At 45.5% G+C, this 22,474-nt stretch overlaps 1 protein-coding gene across 2 annotated transcripts in view; it reads left to right on the plus strand.

The window, feature by feature from the left end:
- The window catches only part of POLR3A (RNA polymerase III subunit A), a 53,620-nt gene that overhangs the window by 25,581 nt on the left and 5,565 nt on the right, over window positions 1–22,474 (plus strand). Inside the window, exons 17-30 of one of the 2 annotated variants that reach the window (XM_007166537.2) lie at window positions 4,849–4,960; window positions 6,312–6,430; window positions 7,980–8,117; window positions 9,934–10,104; window positions 11,017–11,130; window positions 12,499–12,534; window positions 16,104–16,190; window positions 16,277–16,359; window positions 17,613–17,783; window positions 18,913–19,006; window positions 19,201–19,293; window positions 19,941–20,105; window positions 20,609–20,773; window positions 20,950–21,081. In XM_007166537.2, the coding sequence (XP_007166599.2) occupies window positions 4,849–4,960; window positions 6,312–6,430; window positions 7,980–8,117; window positions 9,934–10,104; window positions 11,017–11,130; window positions 12,499–12,534; window positions 16,104–16,190; window positions 16,277–16,359; window positions 17,613–17,783; window positions 18,913–19,006; window positions 19,201–19,293; window positions 19,941–20,105; window positions 20,609–20,773; window positions 20,950–21,081 (1,680 nt within the window). The remainder of the gene's footprint in view (window positions 1–4,848; window positions 4,961–6,311; window positions 6,431–7,979; window positions 8,118–9,933; window positions 10,105–11,016; window positions 11,131–12,498; window positions 12,535–16,103; window positions 16,191–16,276; window positions 16,360–17,612; window positions 17,784–18,912; window positions 19,007–19,200; window positions 19,294–19,940; window positions 20,106–20,608; window positions 20,774–20,949; window positions 21,082–22,474) is intronic. The other variant, XM_007166539.3, reaches the window with a different exon arrangement.

Below are 22,474 nucleotides of genomic sequence, written 5' to 3' on the forward strand. Positions count from 1 at the left end.
GTAGTGGCTACTCTTTGTTGCGGTGCATGGGCTTCTCATTGCAGTGGCTTCTCTTGTTGCGGAGCACAGACTCTAGGCACACGGGCTTCAGTAGTTGTGGCAAAGTAGTTGTGGCTTGCAGGCTCTACAGCACAGGCTCAGTAGTTGTGGCACACGGGCTCAGTTGTGGCTTGCGGGCTCTAGAGCGCAGGCTCGGTAGTTGTGGCACGCAGGCTTAGTTGCTCCACGGCATGTGGGATCTTCCCAGACCAGAGATTAACCCGGTGTCCACTGCATTGGCAGGCGGATTCTTAACCACTGCGCCACCAGAGAAGTCCTAGGGAGTGTTCTGATTTCATTCTTTTACATGTAGCTGTCCAGTTTTCCCAGCACCACTTATTGAAGAGACTGTCTTTTCTCCATTGTATATCCTTGCCTCCTTTGTCATAGATTAGTTGACCATAGGTGAGTGGGTTTATCTCTAGGCTTTCTATCCTGTTCCATTGATCTATATCTCTGTTTTTGTGCCAGTACCATATTGTCTTGATTACTGTAACTTTGTAGTATAGTCTGAGGTCAGAGAGTCGGATTCCTCCAGCTCCCTTTTTTTCCCTCAAGATTGCTTTGGCTCTTCAGGATCTTTTGTATCTCCATGCAAATTTTAAGATTTTTTGTTCTAGTTCTGTAAAAAGTGCCATTGGTAATTTGATAGGGATTGCATTGAATCTGTAGATTGCTTTGGGTAGTATAGTCATTTTCACAATATTGATTCTTCCAATCCAAGAACATGGTATATCTCTCCATCTGTTTGTGTCATCTTTGATTTCTTTCATCAGTGTCTTATAGTTTTCTGAGTACAGGTCTTTTACCTCCTTAGGTAGGTTTATTCCTAGGTATTTTATTCTTTTTGTTGCAATGGTGAATGGGATTGTTTCCTTAATTTCTCTTTCTGATCTTTTGTTCTTAGTGTATAGGAATGCAAGAGATTTCTGTGCATTAATTTTGTATCCTGCAACTTTACCAAATTCACTGATTAGCTCTAGCCATTTTCCTGTGGCATCTTTAGGATTCTCTATGTATAATATCATGTCATCTGCAAACAGTGACAGTTTTATTTCTTCTTTTCCAATTTGTATTTCTTTTCTTTCTTTTTCTACTCCGATTGCCATGGCTAAGACTTCCAAAACTATGTTGACTGATAGTGGCGAGAGTGGACATCCTTGTCTTGTTCCTGATCTTAGAGGAAATGGTTTCAGTTTTTCGCCATTGAGAATGATGTCTGCTGTGGGTTTGTCATATATGGCCTTTATTATGTTAAGGTAGGTTCCCTCTGTGCCCTGGAGAGTTTTTATCATAAATGGGTGTTGAATTTTGTCAAAAGCTTTGTCTGCATCTGTTGAGATGATCATATGGTTTTTATCCTTCAGTTTGTTAATATGGTGTGTCACATTGATTGATTTGCATATATTGAAGAATCCTTGCATCCCTGGAGTAAATCCCACTTGATCATGGTGTATGATCCTTTTAATGTGTTGTTGGATTCTGTTTGCTAGTATTTTGTTGAGGATTTTTGCATCTATATTCATCAGTGATACTGATCTGTAATTTTCTTTTTTTGTAGTGTCTTTGTCTGGTTTTGGTATCAGGGTGATGGTGGCCTCATAGAATGAGTTTGGGAGTGTTCCTTCCTCTGCAATTTTTTGGAAGAGTTTGAGGAGGATTGGTGTTAGCTCTTCTCTAAATGTTTGATAGAATTCACCTGTGAAGCCATCTGGTCCTGGACTTTTGTTTGTTGGAAGGCTTTTAATCACAGTTTCAATTTCATTACTTGTGATTGGTCTGTTGATATTTTCTGTTTCTTCCTGATTCAGTCTTGGAAGGTTATACCTTTCTAAGAATGTGTCCATTTCTTCCAGGTTGTCCATTTTATTGGCATAGAGTTGCTTGTAGTAGTCTCTTAGGATGCTTTGTATTTCTGCGGTGTCTGTTGTAACTTCTCCTTTTTCATTTCTAATTTTATTGATTTGAGTCCTCTCCCTCTTTTTCTTGATGAGTCTGGCTAATGGCTTATCAATTTTGTTTATCTTCTCAAAGAACCAGCTTTTAGTTTTACTGATCTTTGCTCTTGTTTTCTTTGTTTCTATTTCATTTATTTCCACTCTGATCTTTATGATTTCTTTCCTTCTACTAACTTTGGGTTTTGTTTGTTCTTCTTTCTCTAGTTCCTTTAGGTGTAAGGTTAGATTGTTTGAGATTCTTGTTTCTTGAGGTAGGATTGTATTGCTATAAACTTCCCTCTTAGAATTGCTTTTGCTGCATCCCATAGGTTTTGGGTCGTCGTGTTTTCCTTGTCATTTGTCTCTAGGTGTTTTTTGAATTCTTCTATGATTTTGTCAGTGATCACTTGGTCATTTAGTAACGTATTGTTTAGCCTCCATGTGTTTGTGTTTTTTATGTGTTTTTCCCTGTAATTTATTTCTAATCTTATAGCATTGTGGTCGGAAAAGATGCTTGATATGATTTCAATTTTCTTAAAGTTGCCGAGCCTTGATTTGTGACCCAAGATGTGATCTGTCCTGGAGAATGTTCTGTGTGCACTTGAGAAGAAAGTGTAATCTGCTGTTTTCAGATGGAATTTCCTATAAATATCAATTAAATCTGTCTGGTCTCTTGTATCATTTAAAGCTTGTGTTTCCTTATTAATTTTCTGTCCATTGGTGCAAGTGAGCTGTTAAAAGTCCCCCTGAATTATTGTGTTACTGTCAATTTCCTCTTTGATAGCTGTTAGCAGTTGCCTTATGTATTGAGGTGCTCCTCTGTTGGGTGCATATATATTTATAATTGTTATATCTTCTTTTTGGATTGATCCCTTGATCATTATGTAGTGTCCTTCCTTGTCTCTTGTAACATTCTTCATTTTAAAGTCTATTTTATCTGATATGAGTATTGCTACTCCAGCTTTCTTTTGATTTCCATTTCCATGGAATCTCTTTTTCCATCCCCTTACTTTCAGCGAGTTTTTGTGTCCATTCAGCGAGCCTATGTCTTTTGGTGGGAGCATTTAATCCATTCACATTTAAGGTAATTATCAATATGTATGTTCCTATTACCGTTTTCTTAATTGTTCTGGGTTTGTTTTTGTAGGTCCTTTTCTTCTCTTGTGTTTTTCACTTAGAGAAGTTCCTTTAGCATTTGTTGTAGAGCTGGTTGGTGGTGCTGAATTCTCTTAGCTTTTGCTTGTCTGTAAAACTTTTGATTTCTCAGTTGAATCTGAATGAGATCCTTGCTGGCTAGAGTAGTCTTGGTTGTAGGGTCTTCCCTTTCATCACTTTATATATATTGTGCCAGTCCCTTCTGGCTTGTAGAGTTTCTGCTGAGAAATCAGCTGTTAACCTTATAGGAGTTCCCTTGTATATTTGTCATTTTTCCCTTGTTGCTTTCAGTAATTTTTCTTTGTCTTTAATTTTTGTCAGTTTGATTCCTGTGTGTCTCAGTGTGTTTCTCCTTGGGTTTATCCTGCCTGGGACTCTCTGCGCTTCCTGGACTTGGGTGGCTATTTCCTTTCCCATGTTAGGGAATTTTTCAACTGTAATCTCTTCAAATATTTTCTCAGGTCCTTTCTTTCTCTCTTCTCCTTCTGGGACTCCTATAATGCAAATGTTGGTGCATTTAATGTTGTCCCAGAGGTCTCTTAGGCTGTCTTCATTTCTTTTCAGTCCCTATTCTGCTCCTTGGCAATTATTTCCACCATTTTGTCTTTCAGTTCATTTATTCGTTCTTCTGCCTCAGTTATTCTGCTATTGATTCCTTCTAGTGTATTTCTCATTTCAGTTATTGTATTGTTCATCTCTGTTTGTTTGTTCTTTAATTTTTCCAGGTGTTTGTTCTTTAATTCTTCTAGGTCTTTGTTAAACATTTCTTGCATCTTCTCGATCTTTGCCTCCATTCTTTTTCCGAGGTCCTGGATCATCTTCACTATCATTATTCTGAATTCTTTTTCTGATAGGTTGCCTATCTCCACTTCATTTAGTTGTTTTTCTGGGGTTTTATCTTGTTCTTCATCTGGTACATAGTCCTTTGCCTTTTCATTTTGTCTCTCTTTCTGTGAATGTGGTTTTTGTTCCACAGGCTGCAGGATTGTAGTTCTTCTTGTTTCTGCTGTCTGCCCTCTGGTGGATGGCATTTAGCTCATTCTTAATCTCACTAACTCTTAAAGAAAAACAGAGAGAGAGAGAAATGGGTGTTTCTCACATAGAAAATTACTTGAGGCCTCAGCTGCACTCATTTTTAAGGGAAGCATGACTCCTAACTGCTTCAGCATTGTAAGTTGTGAGTTGAGAGATCACAATCTGGATGAGCTCATGGACTAGAATATTCCTATAGAGTCACCCCATAACATGCTTAACTGGTGGTAATTCAAATGTGTTCTTAGCAGAGAGACAAATTTTACAAATAGCACAAGCAACTCTCTTTTACTACATATTACATAATTTGTTATAAAGTATAAGATATTATATTTGTTTATACACAGTATACACATGCATGAGTATGTACAGTCACATATATACGGATATATTGCTGTATAGGGTACTGTACACAAAGCCAAGCAAACACATTTATTGGCCGTTTAAAGAATTTCCCAAGGTTTTGTTACTGATCATTTTTTCCTTACACACCGATTATGGCAGCCTGTGGAAGATGTCGGTCTGTAGAGACAGGCTATCTTGGTCTTCTAAGGCTCTGAAACCTTTTATCTGCTGACATCTTGCTGAAATCTGACATCTTGCTGAAATTCTTCACATTTCCTTAAATGTCTCATTGAACTTTGGTAATCACAGAGCCACCACGCATCTCCCTTTCTCCTGCCAGGCTTTGATCCTGAAGGAGCTGTCCGTGATCCGCGACCACGCGGGCAGCGCCTGCCTCCGGGAGCTGGATAAGAGCAACAGCCCCCTCACCATGGCTCTGTGCGGCTCTAAAGGTGAGTGCCCCCCTCCGGCCGCTGCTGTCACTGCGCTGTATGTGGGCTGGCTGGTTGTGTTCGAGAAAATGCGAGTCAGAACTTCAGGCCTGGCAATTCCCTGGTGGTCCAGTGGTTAGGACTCTAGGCTTTCACTGCCAGGGCCCGGGTTCAATCCCTGGTCAGGGAACTAAAATCCCACAAGCTGCGCTTCAAAAAAAAAAGAACTTCAGGCTTTTTGTTTATAAGGGCCTGAAGTTTTTTGTTTGTTGTTTTTTTTAAGTTTTGGTTTTTTTGTTTTGTTTTTTTGTTCTTTTTTTTTTTTAATTTTATTTATTTATGGCTGTGTTGGGCCTTCGTTTCTGTGCGAGGGCTCTCTCTAGTTGTGGCAAGTGGGGGCCACTCTTCATCGCGGTGCACGGGCCTCTTGCTATCGCGGCCTCTCTTGTTGCGGAGCACAGGCTCCAGACACTCAGGCTCAGCAATTGTGGCTCACGGGCCTAGTCGCTCCGTGGCATGTGGGATCCTCCCAGACCAGGGCGCGAACCCATGTCCCCTGCATTGGCAGGCAGATTCTCAACCACTGCGCCACCAGGGAAACCCAGGCCTGAAGTTTTTTGAATAATACATAGAGAAAGAGACTTAATTATTTGCATTTTTAGAAGTCTAACCCCTTTGGAGAAACTTATTGGTCATGTGTGTGGGTTTCTGAGTTTGAGGGTGCTTTGAGTAAACTTGACATTATTTTTTAAAGAAAAGAAAGAAAACCTGCGGATTTTTAAAATAATGTGTTTGATGATAATTAAGAACACTTAAATGTCATAGTTAGCCAGAACCTAAAAGCATTAGGTTTCATGATACTGCACTCAAATTCCGAACCTCCTGCTTTTCCTGTTTCTGTACATTTTTGCCAGAATAAAGTCCAATCTCTTTAATCTTGCCGCCTTTCACCCCATATTCTCCTACTCCCTGCTCCTGGTACATACCCCACACTCCTATCCTGTGTCTTTGCTTCCCACTCTCCCACCCACTTTGGAATTCCTCCCCCATGTCTTCTATGTCTAAGTCATAATGTCCTCCAGATGTCCAGCTGGTTGCCGCTGCCTTCTGGAAGACTCCCCTGGAAGTCTTTCCTCCAGCCGCAAAGTGCTCGTTCACCCCTGAGCAGCTCTAGCCCTGCTCGGCCTTTCTTGTGTTACTGACAGCTCTACCCTGTGTTACTCTAGTTCTGACTTTTACTGCCCCTAGACTATGAACTTGTTGAGGATAGGGGGCTGTGCCATGTATTCCTGTTTTATCCCACAGATCTGCTTGCACTTCAGTTAATGTCATTTTGGTAAATGAATGTTACATTCCTGACCTGCTTCCCCAGGTTCCTTCATTAACATATCACAGATGATTGCCTGTGTGGGACAGCAAGCCATCAGTGGCTCTCGAGTGCCAGATGGCTTTGAAAACAGGTCCTTGCCTCACTTTGAAAAACACTCAAAGGTAAGCAGTAGCGGATGAGGCAGAACTTTGAAGGGCAACCTTCAGCAGTGCAGAAGAGAGTCACGGAAGCTCTGGGGCTGCCAACCAAGGGGCTCCTGGAGCTGGTGTATAAGGGTGGCGGCCGCTCAGGGTTATTCCCTCTGCAACCCAAACTTGAGTCCTGTAGAAGGAGCCTTGTTAAGCTCAGAGCTGTATAACTTGAGTTTGGACCAAGAGGGAGGATTTCAGATTCCTATCCAACTTACCTTAAGTGTTCAAAATGTGTAGTTATCATGCATGTGCATTCAATCTGTATGCTTACTTGGGGGGCACTTACATAAAAGTATAAGGATTTTTAAACAGTGAACATGTAAAACGACCAGGAAATTCCAAGTTTTCCTCTCTGGAATTCTTAAACTCTGCTTGTAAATGACTCCTGGGTTCCATTGGCCCTCGTGGTCTAGACACTAGTGTCAGCAGAGCACAACTTAGAGCAGATTTGGTCACTTAGTAAATTCTGGATGGAGTCAGCTGTTAGTCGCACTGAAGCAGAGATGCCCCAGCTGTTCCTGCCCGGTGGAACTGTAGGATTTCTGTCCAGTCCCTCCTGGGGAGATAGGACTACTGTACTGAGAATGGACAGATATTCTCTGTATCAGGCGGCCTCAGGAACAACTCAGGTTCTCTGCCCAAGATCAGAAATCACTAGAGGTTAGGCAGCCAGCTGGTCACTGGAGAGGTACCTGACTATGCTTATCTGGCTCAGAGTCAAAGCCTGACCAATTTAGAAGAGATGCCAGGGATATCCAGTGCTAGACTTCGGAGTAGGTGGTGCCTGCCTAGAAATGCCAGCTGCCCCTTAAATGAAATACGGAAGCAGGAGGTTAGCCTGTTTATCTGAGTTGTCCTCCGAGGAACACAGACCTATCCAGATCAAAGGCCATTTGGCATTTCGTATGGTGTTTTATATATGCTCGTTTCTTTTTACAGGTATTTTTTTTTGAGAGATGCATTTCATTTATCATAATATTCACCCATTTAAAGTGTAGAGTTCAGCAGCTTAGTATGTTCACAGAGTTGTATGATCATCATCACAGTCTAATTTTAGAATATTTTCAACAGCCCAAAAATGATTCCCCATAAACATTAGCAGCACACGGTTATGTTTTGGAGGTGGACAGGTCTGGCCCACAGGAAGGGTGTCTTGGGAGGAGTCGTTTCCCAGGGGAGGGGCAAGCTGTCACAGTCAGCAGGGTGCCCTCTGAACCGAGGTTGGTAACTGCCTCCCTGGTCTAGGGGTAGCAGCCCAAGCTTTGGTTTCTCTGTCACGAGCCACCTGGCTGCCAGTGGCACCAGCACCAACCCTGGCTGGGGCCTCACCCTCCTTGTCTCTGGTAAGGATGGTCTGGGCTAAATTGTTTCTCCTTTAGGAAAGGGCATAAAACATGAGAGTGCATTGGCTGGGTATTTATAGTCTGAAGTTGAGGCATTTTCTGATTTGAATGGGCTTTGGAATTGTGGACCTTGAACTTTTTTGTTAGATTTTTCTTTTTTTCCTACCTCTCTTTAGCTCCCAGCTGCCAAAGGCTTTGTGGCTAACAGCTTTTATTCAGGTTTGACACCAACCGAGTTTTTCTTCCACACGATGGCTGGCCGGGAAGGTCTGGTTGACACAGCCGTGAAGACAGCTGAAACAGGATACATGCAGGTAACCTGAAGAAATGTAGGCCATTAGCAATGAAGCAGGATAGGGTCTACAGATCTTGACTGCTGAGTGTTTGCTTATTTTGTACCTGAGCTCTAATTTATCCAGTCTTGGTATTTAAAAGGAAAAATTGAGAGATGTAGGGTACCCTAGAAATAAACAACATACAAAGGTAGTATGTTCCAAATCACACAATGTCCTTCGAATGATGAAGACCAGGCCGGAACCACATGTACCAAAGCATTGCTGGAAGAGAGCATGGACCCAAGTGCATCCCAGGGCACGTCATCGAACCTCACTGAGCCTCTGATTCCTAATACATGGAGGTGGGGTGACAGTACCTACCTTGTGATTACAAATTGAGAGGACTCTGCTTCTCACTGTGCAACTATTTATATAACCCATTATTAATACCACTCTAAGGGACTCCAAGAACCTATTCCAGTGCCCGCAGGAGGGCTTGGACACACTTGGAGGGCTGGCTTTTTCTCCATTGTATGTACAGGTGTAAGATAGTAGTCTCCGGGGACAGGGCTGAGCTAGACACTCCTCTATGCCTGTGCTTCTCAGACTGCCGCAGAAGTACCACTGATGGCAGAGGGGTGAAAACACATCCTACCTTGTTCTTCCATAAGACCACAAGGAAAGGATTTCTCGCCAGTGTCTAATTCTCATTTCTACTCTGTACTCCATAATCTCTGTTTGTTTGTTTTTAATTTTTTTGATGTATTTATCTACTTACAACACATGATGAACTTAACAATCCAAGTTGCTAGGCCATGAACTGCTGTGGCTTTGTGTCCCTTTTCTCCCCACCGTGGATTGAGAAACACGGCCCTTTGCATACTGGGAAACCAGGACTGATAAACCAGAGATGCGAATGAGTGAGCCAGAGCACACAATGATGAGGGCGAAATGGACCCGAGTCAGTACACACCTATTTCCATAACCTTGTCTGGACCTCCTGTAGCATTACTGATAACTGCTTCCCTTTTAATCATCTTTTGATGGGAAATTGCCCTTTAGCTTTGGAGTGTGCTGCTTTTGTCAGAAACCTAACAGCCTGTGAAATGCTTTTACCACTCTTGCCCAAATGTCTGTTGACTTTATTTTTTGTCTTCACCTTTTTTGAAGTAGAGAGTATGGCTTTCCCAGAGCAATGTGTTAGCCTAGAACAAATTAGTTGTGGCATGAGGGATTTTTGTTTTGAAGTTACCTGGAGAAAGATTTCTTTCTTTTTAACTCCCTGAGCCCCCATCACATTGCTGGCTGGAGTGTTCTGCTGGTGGGAGGTTCTCCCTAAGCAGACTTGAGAAATCGCTGCTGCCTGCTGGTTCAAACGCAATGCCATTCCTGTTCTCTCTTCTTCCCACTCTGTCCCAGAAGGTGGCCTGCACCTGATCCTCTGTAATTCATATTGAAGTCTACAGGGGTCCTGGATTAAGTTGTGTTTAGAAATGCAAAGCAATTGCATTAATTTATACCTTAGGGAGACAGAGAGGGAAGGCGAAGCAGCCTAGGAAAACAGTGTTTGCAGAGTCCTTCGGGGGTGATGGGGTTTAAATTGCATGTATTCTAATACACTGAAGTCCTGGAGGCTGGAGCATATTCTAAATCCCACTGCACAGGCTAGTGAGGCCCTTGTGGGCCTGTTCTTGCAGTCAGGGGACTCTTTTTAAGGGATTTCTAATAAATTGTTTTTATGTGATTAAAGCGCTGGTAACCTTGAAACTCAGAGTTGCAAATCTCAACCTCTGTATGCGTGAGTAGTCTTCTCAAAGCAGCTGAGCTTTTGTCTCCTCTCCTCCTTTTACTTTAGAGGAGGCTCGTAAAGTCCCTTGAAGATCTTTGCTCACAGTATGATTTGACAGTCCGAAGCTCTACAGGCGATATCATCCAGTTCATTTATGGGGGAGATGGCTTAGATCCTGCAGCCATGGAGGGAAAAGATGAACCCTTGGAGTTTAAAAGAGTTCTGGACAACATCAAAGTAAGATTTAGCACTATATCTGTCAGTGTTTTCAAGGCCAGTTCTTTAGAATGGAGGTGCCCTTTGGCATAGCACACAGTTAATGCTGTCATATCTACCCAACCACTGAGTTAATATTTTTCTTTTTGTGTTCCTTTGCATAATTTCCCCCAAGTATTAAAGGAAAAATAGTTTCTCAATTTCAAAGTCTAGTTATTGGTAGTAATCAAATGCCAATAGAAGAGGGCTTTGTCTTCTTGTCTGTATCTAGTAAAGTGTAATAGAGACGGTGTTAAAGCCATGGGTGTGGAGAAGCAGGCACATTTCACACACTTTAACTGGGGGTATAATTTAGAACAATCTTTTTGAGAGGTAGCTGGACAACACTGATCTGAATTGAAATGTGGGTGCCTTTGACCAATATTTAAGTTCCACTTACAGGAATTTGCCCTACAAAAATGATCTAAATGTGCCAAGAATGTTCTTCCAGAATTGTTTATAGCAGACACAGACCATCAGTGGAGGACAGGTCAAATACAGACTGGTCTGTCCATTAGGGTGATGTGCAACCATTAAAACTTTAGGGGAAACCCCATGAGCTTGGAGGTGGGGAAATATTTTCACTCTTGAAATTTTGGGCTCTTTTTAAAAAACAACAATTTGTGATTTTAGTGCAAATCTGGGGTGGGGTGAAGGTTGGGGAGAAATGGCATGATACCCACTGAATAGCCCACAAGCCTTTGTATTAAGATGGAGTATCAGTTTATCCCGTTTTCACCTTCATATTAAAGGTAGAGTCTACAATTTGTTTTGAAAGAAAAAAAAAATCACAGGTTGCTAAAAGCTCACTCTGAGTGAGGTTGTTTTGTCTCTTGTAAATTCCTTCCTCCAATACTGCCCCCCACATCACTCTATTTCCTTTTGATACCCGAGGCCGTCTTCCCGTGCCAGAGCGAGCCTGCTCTCAGTAAGAATGAGCTGCTCCTGACCGCTGAGTCCATCACGAAGAAGAATGAGTTTCTCTGCTGCCAGGACAGCTTCCTGCAGGTGAGCTCCGCGGGGGCCATGCACCCGGCTCTGCTGTCACCAAGGAATTGTTCACCAAGTGCCAGCAGTGCAGTTTATAAGCTGGGTGGGTGTTTATGTAAGAGTGTTTCTTTTTTTTTTTTTTTTTTTTTTTTTTTTTTTTTTTTTTTTAATTTATTTATTTATTTATTTTATTTATGGTTGTGTTGGGTCTTCGTTTCTGTGCAAGGGCTTTCTCTAGTTGCGGCGAGCGGGGGCCACTCTTCACTCTTCATCGCGGTGTGCGGGCCTTCTCACTATCGCGGCCTCTCTTGTTGCGGAGCACAGGCTCCAGATGCGCAGGCTCAGTAATCGTGGCTCACGGGCCTAGTCGCTCCGCGACATGTGGGATCTTCCCAGACCAGGGATCGAACCCGTGTCCCCTGCATTGGCAGGCGGACTCCCAACCACTGCGCCACCAGGGAAACCCAAGAGTGTTTCTTGTTAAAAAATTTAAGACTGGCCCAGGCAGAATCTCAGCAGTCAACATAAAGAATTTATCTCATGTCTTTCTTAGTTTGTCTTTTGTGCAAGTGTTTCCCTGGTAGAAGAAAAATGCTTTAGTTAGAGAACTGATTTTTTTTTAACCCTGTCCCTGTCAACCCCCTACAACCCACTTTTTCATCCTGTGGGCCATCTCCTTCCTCGGTTGTTCTGAATCCCAATCATTTGTAATAGTGGTAACATTGAGAAAAAAAAAAATAGTAGTAACATTGTTTTAACGCCATTTATTGTGTCTTGTACAGTAAATGATGTCATAGCATTTACTTAATACCATTATCATTTTAAATTGTTTTTTTTCTTACTGTAACATGGGTTAGAAATGCACAGAGTCAGCCTTCCATTTTCTTCCAGGGACCTGTTACCTTGACATCCTCTTAAGGTTTTTTTGGTTCATTTTTATTTCACTGACCTGCTCCTTCCTGTTTATAATCATGGTTATGATCAAAAGCAGCATGGCCAAAACAAAAAGCAAAAGGATACAGGAATCAGTACCTGGTTCCCTTTGTGTACTGATCGGTGATTCAAATATAGCACAAATGTATCCCTTGAAGTATATCAAAAATAAAAATAGTAAAAAACGTAAATAAGAATGTTTTAGTTACAAGCGCTTCACTCCGTTCTTTCACATGGCAAGATGTGAAAGGTGAAAAAGAGACTCTTCCAGATCTTAATATATTTAAAATTAAGAGTCTGGCTAGGCTGAGTGCCTTTGTTTTGGTTTTGGTTTGGTTTTTTCATAGCTTTTTTTTTCTTTTTTTTTTTTTTCTTAAGTAACAAATGAGAAGTGTGATTTCATTTTTCTTCACGATCATATTTACTTATTTATGTTTCTGTTTCTCCTTGAAGACCTTAACTGAGACAGGCTATGAGAAATATAACGAGGTAATGTGCTTAACGTGCTGCGGCTGCCGAGCGTGGAGGAGTAGTTCTGCTGCACCCCAGCTGTCTGCCAGGCCCGGGGACCACAGATTTCTGTCCCGGTTCTGGCAAACAGGACTCCCCTGTTCGTCACCTTGGACTGGTCCTTTCTTGTCTTAGACGCGGTTTGACGGTAACCCCCTGACCAGCAGCACTTGTGGGTTCAGTGAGCACTTGTTCAGCCGTCCCCTCGTGCTGTACGCCCCACAGATCACAGGGACACGGAGGTGATTGAACGTGTCCTCGCCCTCCAGTGGCTCACAATCTGGGCTCAGATTGATTTGCCAAGAGGGTCCGAAATCCACTGGCCAGAGCAGATTTTTCTGAGCTGCTGAAATGTTGTCCGGCCTTGGCCCGTGTCAGAGCTGAGGAGACAGAGGCAGCTCCTGGGTGGTGCTGAGCCCTGGCCCTGCCAGAGGCCGACAGCTGTGCTCACAGACGCACTGTGGACTGAGTGTGAGAGTTAGCTGCTGGTCAGTTGGTGTGATTAACTGCCTGCCAGCTGCCGTGTTCTGAGTTCCTGTAGTATGCATGGGTTGGTCCAGCTGAATTCTTAGTAGCTTATTCAGTTTTCATTTCCAAAAAGTGAGCTTTTTTCCTTTTAACCTAACTTCCAGAATATCTGCCCTAACTCTTGTGTAAGGGAAGTCATTCCCTTCAGCAAAGCCACCAGAAGCATGTCCACGTGGGTGGCAGCTGAAAATTGTCCTTTCCAGCACCTGAGCTGGGGAATGGTTTGAGGTGTGTGCTCTTGACTGGTCATGTGTGCGGAGTTTCTCACAGATGAAAACCCCCTGGTCTGCTTGGCCTTGGGCTCTGGCAATCGAACGGCAACATCTGGTTAGCCTGTGCCTTGAACACCTGGCAATCGAATGGCAACATCTGGTTCAAGAGGGCTTTCAGAAGTTCACCCTAAAGGACACAACCACAGCTAGACAAGTAGGCTCAGGGAGGACGTCACCCATGTAAAGGAGGCTCTTAATACTGAATAATACAGGGGAAAAATTAAGTGGAAGTGGGTATTATCGCTTTTGAAGATTCACAGTTTTAGGCAGAGCCACACCAGGAGAGATTGTCCCACTGCCCTCTCCAGCTCTAATTTCCACCTGTGGTTTGTAATAACTAACTGTATCTGAAAACGTGGCCTCAAACCTGTAATTAATAAGTAAGCCTGGAGAGTTTCTCTTTAAAGAGTCTCTTGAGAATTTTCAAGTTCTTGTAAATTAGTAAAAGTCCTTTCTTAAATAAAAGTCTTTTCTGCATAGAATGATGGCTGAGCGGCATGGTAACCCTCCACGTATTTCCACGCTTTGTCAATGAGGAGAGTTGCCCAACAAGGACAGTCATGGGAAACCTGTGTTCATGAGCAAGGGGCAGCCAAGATGTGTTAGATTCCACCCATTAAGCCCCCTGATCACCTGGGCTCCTAGGAGACAGACTGAAATGCCCAGTGGGCAAAGATGACATTGCAGAAAACCCCTGCCCTGAGAGCAGACTGTGGAGAAGGCATTTGACTTTGTAGAGGGGCCTCTTGTCTTGGCCAAGCCCCTGACCTTAGTCAGCCCGAGTGGCCTCTGCTCTAGAGCGATGAGGCCAGTGCCCTGCCGCTCCACAGGGAGAGCTTACCAGGCTGGGCAGCAGCTGACGAAGAAGAGCTTGTGAACATGGACCATGTGGACCTCAGAAGTTTTAGTGGTTTGCTTTCAGCAAAGATAGTAACTAGAAATTGCTCGTTAGTCTATGGGAGGCTAAAGAGATTTATTTTTGCAGTGTTAGGATAAAACCTGGCTAGTTAAGTGTTAAGCTCTCTGTAGGTGCCTTATGGCAGCAAGCAGTCCCCAACTTCTTCAGCACCAGGGAGCAGTTTCATGGAAGACAGTTTTTCCATGGACTGGGGTGGGGAGGTTCAGGCAGTAACGCGAGCGACAGGGGGCAGCAGATAAAGCATCGCTCGCTCGCCCATCCGCCCGCCGCTCACCTCCGGCTGGGCGGCCCGGTTCCTAACAGGCCGCAGGCTGGTAGCGGTCCGTGGCCCAAGGGTCGGGGACCCCTGCGTTAGAGGATTTTGTTTTTGCAAAAGTGGGCTTCTGTTCAGTCTGCTTTTTGAAACATTTGTTTCAGACAAAACTTGTGATGTTTTCAACTATGTGATATAGATTGAGCAGACTCTGGGCAGGCATGCTGGTCTTCCTGGGGCCCCTCAGCCGGCCTCGGAATCAAGAATCAAGACCTCATGAGGCTTTGCAGCCACTACGGCATGCATCCAGTCCTCGGGCCCGCCCACTGGTCCGTCCGGGTGTGTGGATCCGCCCTCAGCCTGCCGCGCGGAGCAGCTGGATGCCTGTAGTTGGCCAGAGTGCCCGCACAATTTGTCCGAAACCACTGAGGGGAATTATATTCCCCTGAGGGCTGCTGAGGGGAAGTGCAGTCTCTCCACCCTTTCCCATACTCTCAACAACGCCCCTGGATCAAACCAGAGCGGCCGATGAGCAGCCTGTGAAGGACACTGCTGCTGCACCGGGTGTGCCCTCAGCTCACCTGAGAAGTGCTCTAAGAGTCAGTCCCACGCTGCTGGCCCCCTGGCAGCAGGACGTGGATGGGTGTGCTTCGTGAAAGCGTACCATACCCTCCGTGAGAACTCCCCGAGAGGAGATGCTAGCTGATCCTGGTTCTAGGAGTGACCTTGAGGCTGGGTTTATTTCACAGACACACTATAAATTGTAAAGCAGATGGGTTTTCCCCTCAGAGCAGTTTCCAGAAAACTTAGGCCTGTCGTCTCTAGCCGTGCCCTATGGATCCTCCACATGTTGTGCTTTTCCCCTTTTTCTTGCTCCATTTTGTCATCGTCCCGGGGCGTAGAGTGCTGTTCCTAAGTACAGTGGGAACAGCAGATATGCCGATGTTTCATTTCCAGCTTGGAGAGTGGTTTCCTGCAGACCTTACAAAGTTCTGACTGTGTGGGGGAAGGGAGCATGATGGGGGACCAGCGCAGAGCTGAGGGTCAGAGACAAAGCTGGGACTTGGGAGTGTTTCCTTTGAAATGAAGGCAAGTGTTTGAAATGTACATAGTGTCTACAAAACCATACTTCGTAGTATTTAAATTGACCAGCACAACTGCAGAAGAAACCTCAAAAAGTTATCAGTCTAGAGACTAAAAGTACAAGTGGTTCAATTGTACTTACTCTGGGCTGCGTGAATGTGGGCAGCAGGGTGTGCCAGGGGAGAGAAGAGAAGGTGGCAAGTGGGAAGGGCTGTCCTGCCGTCACTCTATACATATGAAGCATCATCAGAGTAAAAAGGCCTTAGAAACACTAAACCAATGAACGATGTGTCCGGGGTGTGGATGGTGTGTCGTGTTCCTTGGAAAAACATTTTGTAATAGAACCTGTATCCATTTCGTACCCTTTACAGTGTCATATTTAGCTGCCACTAAAATAGGATGGACTCGTCACGTTACTGAAGTTTACAAAACGAATCATGTCATCCAGATTGCTGAGAAATATGTATCTGATGTTTGTTGTGTAATCTTTCAGGAGATAAAAAAATTTATTAAGGAGGTTTCTGAGAAGATCAAGAAAACCCGAGATAAATATGGCATCAACGATAACGGCACAACAGAGGTAACGGCCCTCCCAGATGTGTCAGGACATGGAGGTATTTTCCATTGCTGCCAGCCCTGACTCATACTTGGCTTTTTTCCTTCCAGCCCCGGGTGCTGTACCAGTTGGACCGGATCACCCCCACCCAAATAGAAAAGTTTCTGGAGACGTGTAGGGACAAGTACATGAGGTAAGGATTCTAACTGTCTTAGACTGCCCGGCAGTCACGTGGGTCTCTTGTATGCTTCCTGTTTCCCCAGGAAACAAAATCCTGCGCCCACACCGCTTACTGACTGCCAGCATTGAGCAGGTTCTGTCACCTCTTCCCTAGGGACTCCAGTGGCTAGACAGGCTGGGTGCTCCAAGATGTGGAAATAATTACAAAGAAATTTCCTACTGCCCTCTCCCCGCAGAGAAACTACCGATATATTTGGCAATTGCCAACTGCTCTGTCCACCTTCAGTACCATTTGTTAGCAGAGCTCTTTTTTTTTTTTTTTTTTAAAGAAATTCACGTTCTTTTATTTTATTTATTTATGACTGTGTTGAGTCTTCGTTTCTGTGCGAGGGCTTTCTCTAGTTACGGCAAGTGGGGACCACTCTCCATCGCTGTGCGCGGGCCTCTCACCATCGCGGCCTCTCTTGTTGCGGAGCACAGGCTCCAGACGCGCAGGCTCAGTAGTTGTGGCTCACGGGCCCAGTTGCTCCGTGGCATGTGGGATCTTCCCAGACCAGGGCTCGAACCCGTGTCCCCTGCATTGGCAGGCAGATTCTCAACCACTGCGCCACCAGGGAAGCCCTAGCAGAGCTCTTAGGTCCTCTCCAGTCATCCCACGCTGACCACCGGTAGCCACGCGGTATTCACTGTCGTCATCGGACCCCTCTGAGCATCACGTCCCTGCATCTGCACCTGTAACTGATTTGTGCCGGGTGCTTCCCCAATCACAAGCCTAGCCTGGGTCCTTGCCAATTCCTTCCTGGCCCTGATGGCATCTGTATTTTTTCTGTTGAAAGGAGATGATCAGAAGCCTCCCCAGCAGTTTTTGGTTTTGTCTTTTTTGGCCCCTTTTTTTCCCCCCCCTTGCATCATGAGGCTTGCAGGATCTTACTTCCAGTTCCCCAACCAGGGATTGAACCTGGGCCCACCCGGGCCCTGGCAGTGAAAGTTTGGAGTCCTAACCACTGGACTGCCAGGGAATTCCCTGGTTTTGTCTTTTTAATTGAAGTATAGTTGATCTACAACACTGTGCAAGTTCCAGGTGCACAACATAGCAATTCGATATTTCTATATATTGCAAAAGAATCACCACGATAAGCCTAGTTTACCATCTGCCACCATACAAAGATATCATATCATTATTGTCTGTATTTCCCATGCTGTACATTTCATCCCCGTCTCCTTAGCAGTTTTACTGGACTTTTCATCCCTACCTTGTCCTTTCAGGGCACAGATGGAGCCAGGTTCTGCAGTGGGCGCACTCTGTGCCCAGAGCATTGGTGAGCCGGGCACCCAGATGACCCTGAAGACTTTCCACTTCGCGGGCGTGGCCTCCATGAACATCACCCTGGGTGTGCCCCGCATCAAAGAGATCATCAATGCTTCCAAAGCCATCAGGTACCCACATCCGTGTCCCTCTTGTTCTCACACTCACCTGTCATGATCCTTGAGAAACAGTGTTTCTCTTGGGGGGGTGTGTGTGTGTGTGTGTGTGTGTGTGTGAGAGAGAGAGAGAGAGAGAGAGAGAGAGAGAGAGAGAGAGATGCTAGCGGGCAGTTTGTCAAACTCCGGAGTGACGCATGCTTGTGTTAATCATATCTTGCCTTTTAAAAAACCCAGACTGGAAAAAAATAAGTCCAAACTGGATAGAGTCAAAATTGATGCAATGGTTCTTTATGGCCACAAGTCACATGAAAGAGAGAAACCTAAAAAAAAATGCCTGGAAAAATTGGAACCATGTGTCAGTGTAGATTTCATCCTTTTGGTGTCATTATTCCCAGCCTCACTAGGCCTGACTGACGTGTCTACCACTTGAGCTATGGTCATATGCTGTGACACACTCCCTGTCCGCCCACACCCCCGCCCCGGTGATTTCATGATAGGATTTGTGGGTGATGTGAGACTAGGAAAGATAGAAATACCTTATGGCGCATTCAGTGACAAAATCACGTTTCACCTCTGATCCGAGTCTAACGAAATGACAGTATAACATTAAATGAAAGAAAGCTGTACTTGGTTCTACAACAGCACCTGTAGACGTCCAGGGTGGCAGGAGTTCTGCCTACCTCCTCTAGGTTGGTCAGATCTCCCAGGAATGTGCGTTCGGGGGATGCCGTCCAGGACAGCGAGGATGGAAGCTCCTAGCTGGTGGCTGGAGGAACTGGAGGTGTCCTGAAGAGGAGACTGTAGGGGTGGCAGTGGAAGTGGAGGAAGCTGCAGTACACGAAGGGTCAGTTTACTCAGGGAACAGAACTGAAATAGCTACTCATTAGGACCAAAGAGGAAAAGGTAGGTTCTCTTGGCCAGGAAGAATGTTGTGAAAGTCACTCAGTGACTGATCGAGTGGGCTGCCTCATGAGCACGTGTATGTGAAGCCCTCAGTGGCATGCCTGACTCCAGTAAGCGCTCAGTAAATTGCAGTTGCTGTTAACATGACGACTGCAAGTGGTACCCGGGCTTAACAAAGCGGCGATCTTCAAACAGCCTCATTCCTTGTGCTGTCATCATTTGCCCTTCCTTCCCACAGCACTCCAATCATCACAGCACAGCTGGACAAGGACGACGATGCAGATTACGCTCGCCTCGTGAAAGGGAGAATTGAGAAGACCCTCTTGGGAGAGGTAAGAAGAAATCCCTCTTAATAATAAGAAAACCAAACCAGCAGCATTGCCAGTAAGCGTAAGAACCACTTGTAGTGCATTTGCTAGTCAGTGTGTCCACACTGCTCTGTATCCTTAAAAAAACAGAGTGAGCCTTGTATGCTCTGAGGGAAGGGAAAGTGACTGATGAACATTCTGATCTTTTGACACCACAGATTTCAGAGTATATTGAAGAAGTGTTTCTTCCTGACGATTGCTTTATTCTCGTCAAGCTCTCCCTGGAACGGATCAGACTTCTGAGGCTGGAAGTGAGTCACGTAATTAAATGCGTGGAGGAGGTCATCCTCTTTTAGCCCCAAGATAGGTGCTGATAAACTAGGGCAAGAGCTACACAAGGCACAGGAAACCCTGCAGAGGCTTTCACTCAGTGTCTGTTCTGTGAGTCTGTTGTACCTTCACATTTTCTCTCTACACCTGACCCCGGCACAGACATTGCCACCCAGGGACACACAGGAAATTAGTGGAGGTTTTGTGCAGGCCATAATACCTATTTGCTGTGATAACAGCATTACAGCATCTGGAAGGACCGTAGTGCCAGCTGTGTCTTACTCACCTGTGGGCCCCCAGCACAGTACCTGGCTGGCTCAGGAGATGTTTTTGGATGCGTGGATTGACCTGGCTTAATTATCATTGGTGTTTATGTACAGGTAGCAATGGCAAAAAAGGGTTGGGGGGTGGGGATCTACTCTTTAATGAATAAGACAGAGGTATACATTACGGTACATAAATGCACAGTATATCTCTGGTATTAAAATATTGTGATGTGGAGAGAGATTGGGGGGAAAATGACAGAAGAGGCTTCTTAGAGGGGCAACGATGCAAAAAGACCAAGAAACACTGGAACCGCAGCCTCCACACCCTGCTAGTAATGTCCTGGGCGTGCGGTCCCTCACAGGTGAACGCTGAGACGGTGAGGTATTCCATCTGCATGTCCAAGCTCCGCGTGAAGCCTGGCGACGTGGCCGTGCATGGTGAGGCTGTGGTGTGTGTCACCCCCCGAGAGAACAGCAAGAGCTCCATGTACTACGTGCTGCAGTTTCTGAAAGAGGATCTCCCCAAGGTGAGACACAGGTCACCTCTCCAGGACCGCGTCTAGCCTAATACCTGGAGAGGCGTAAAGGGAGGGACCGCGCTCACCTCTGACCTGAAGAGCCAGGTGTCAGGAAGCCACAAGGGCGTTGTCACTGCTGAGACCGAGGGTGGCGCCCTGTTTCTTCTTTTCTTTGCTGCACCCCTAAGGAGTCAGGCAGGTTCCGGTTTCCTTCTTAACCCTGCCTCACCAACTCTGCCTGTTCAGTTTCTCTTTGTTCTTTCATAAAACTGGTGGTGGAAGGGGGCATGGTCCCCTGAGCTTCTGCTTCCCCCCAACCACTAGAACAGCACACAGGCACTCCCAAGTTTGGCATGTTGCTGACAATCACCACTGAAAATGGGGTGATCAAGGTCACAGACCCAGGCCCTGACGTTCCCAGTTCTCACAGCCGCTGTGGTTTCCCAGGCTCCCGGGTGGGTGGGGGCCGCAGGCTCTGCAGGGTCTGGAGACTTATCTGTCTGTGAGTCCAGGTGGTGGTGCAGGGCATCCCGGAGGTGTCCCGAGCTGTCATCCACATCGACGAGCAGAGCGGAAAGGAGAAGTACAAGCTCCTGGTGGAGGGTGATAACCTGCGGGCAGTCATGGCCACCCATGGTGTGAAGGGCACCCGAACTACCTCTAACAACACATATGAGGTACTGCTTCCGGCCAGGGGCACCTTGCCGTCGTCCCGTCTCCCTCCTGGCACGCTCCTCCGACCCTGCCGTTTGCTCTCGGTCTGCACTCCCATCTCTGGGGAAGCGCACGGGGTGCCGGGAGCTGCAGGGTAGAGGAGGACGAGGCTGCCCCTGCTCACCCTAGCCCTCCGCAGGTGGAGAAAACCCTGGGCATCGAAGCTGCCCGGACGACTATCATCAACGAAATCCAGTACACGATGGTCAACCACGGCATGAGCATCGACCGGCGGCACGTGATGCTGCTCTCCGACCTCATGACCTACAAGGTTCGTGGGGGCCTGGCAGCCAGGCGTCGCAAACCCAGTCTCGGGAGCACGAAGCTTGTAGGACACATAGCGTGCCCAACTGTGATGACCACCGTTACCCAAGACCGAAGTACAGTGGTCAGGTTTGGGTGTATTGGTAAAATTCCAGCGTGAAAATTACAACCTCATGGCAGGAGGCAGAGCATGGTTTTTGTCCTTTTTAGAAATTTTATCCTAAAAGAAAACTAGCCATTGCCAAAAGCCCAAGGATTCCATGGCAAACTGAGGTTTATTCCCTGTTAAACCCATTCATCACGCTTCTTCTGTAGCCATTTCCAGGTTAAAGAACAAGTTAACATAATCTGAGGGGGACTGAGGTTGGTATTTTTGGCCATGCTGGGTCTTCGTTGCTGCGCGCGGCTTTCTCTAGTTGTGGCGAGTGCGGGCTTCTCTTCGTCGTGGTGTGTGCGCTTCTCATTGCGGTGGCTTCTCTCGTTGGGGAGCACGGGCTCTAGGCATGCGGCCTTCAGTAGTTGTGGCACGTGGGCTCAGTAGTTGTGGCTCACGGGCTCTAGAGCGCAGGCTCAGTCGTTGTGGCGCACGGGCTTAGTTGCTCCGCGGCATGTGGGATCTTCCCGGACCAGGGCTTGAACCCGCGTCCCCTGCATTGGCAAGCGGATTCTTAACCACTGCACCACCAGGGAGGTCCCAAGCATGTCATTTTTATTCTGGCTTTTTTCTAACATTATAAATGTTTTCCATGTTGTTACATAGTTTTATAAATACACTTTTTTAATGATGGCACAACATACCTTTAAATGAAAGCACCTAAATTCACATAACTCTTTTTCTACTTTGAGGCTTTTAAATTATTTGAGTTTTGAGGTCTTTGAACCATAAGAAACATCTTCAGAAGTACTGCCTTTTTGGGGACTTCCCTGGTGGCGCAGTGGATAGGACTCCGCACTCCCAATGCAGGGGGCCCGGGTTCGATCCCTGGTCAGGGAACTAGAGATCCCACATGCACGCTGCAACTAAGAGTTCACATGCCACAACTAAGATCCTGTGCAATTAAATAAATTAATTTTTAAAAAAAAGAAGTACTGCCTTTTTAAAAGTTAGATTCTTAATTCTACTTTTCAGGGATTTTTTTTTTTTGACTGTGCTGTGCAGCTTGCAGGATGTTAGTTCTCCAACCAGGGATTGAACCCAGACCCTCAGCAGTGAAAGCGCAGAGTCCTAACCACTGGACCGCCAGGGAATTCCCTACTTTTCAGTTCTTTTTTTAATTAATTTTTATTGGAGTATAGTTGATTTACAATGTTTTGTTAGTTTCTGTTGTACAGCAAAGTGAGTCAGTTATACATATACATATATCCACTCTTTACTTCTCAGTTCTTGATTCTTTGTTCCA

This window comes from Balaenoptera acutorostrata, chromosome 16 (genome assembly GCF_949987535.1).
Source record: "Balaenoptera acutorostrata chromosome 16, mBalAcu1.1, whole genome shotgun sequence".
In the NCBI taxonomy this organism is placed as follows: domain Eukaryota; kingdom Metazoa; phylum Chordata; class Mammalia; order Artiodactyla; family Balaenopteridae; genus Balaenoptera; species Balaenoptera acutorostrata.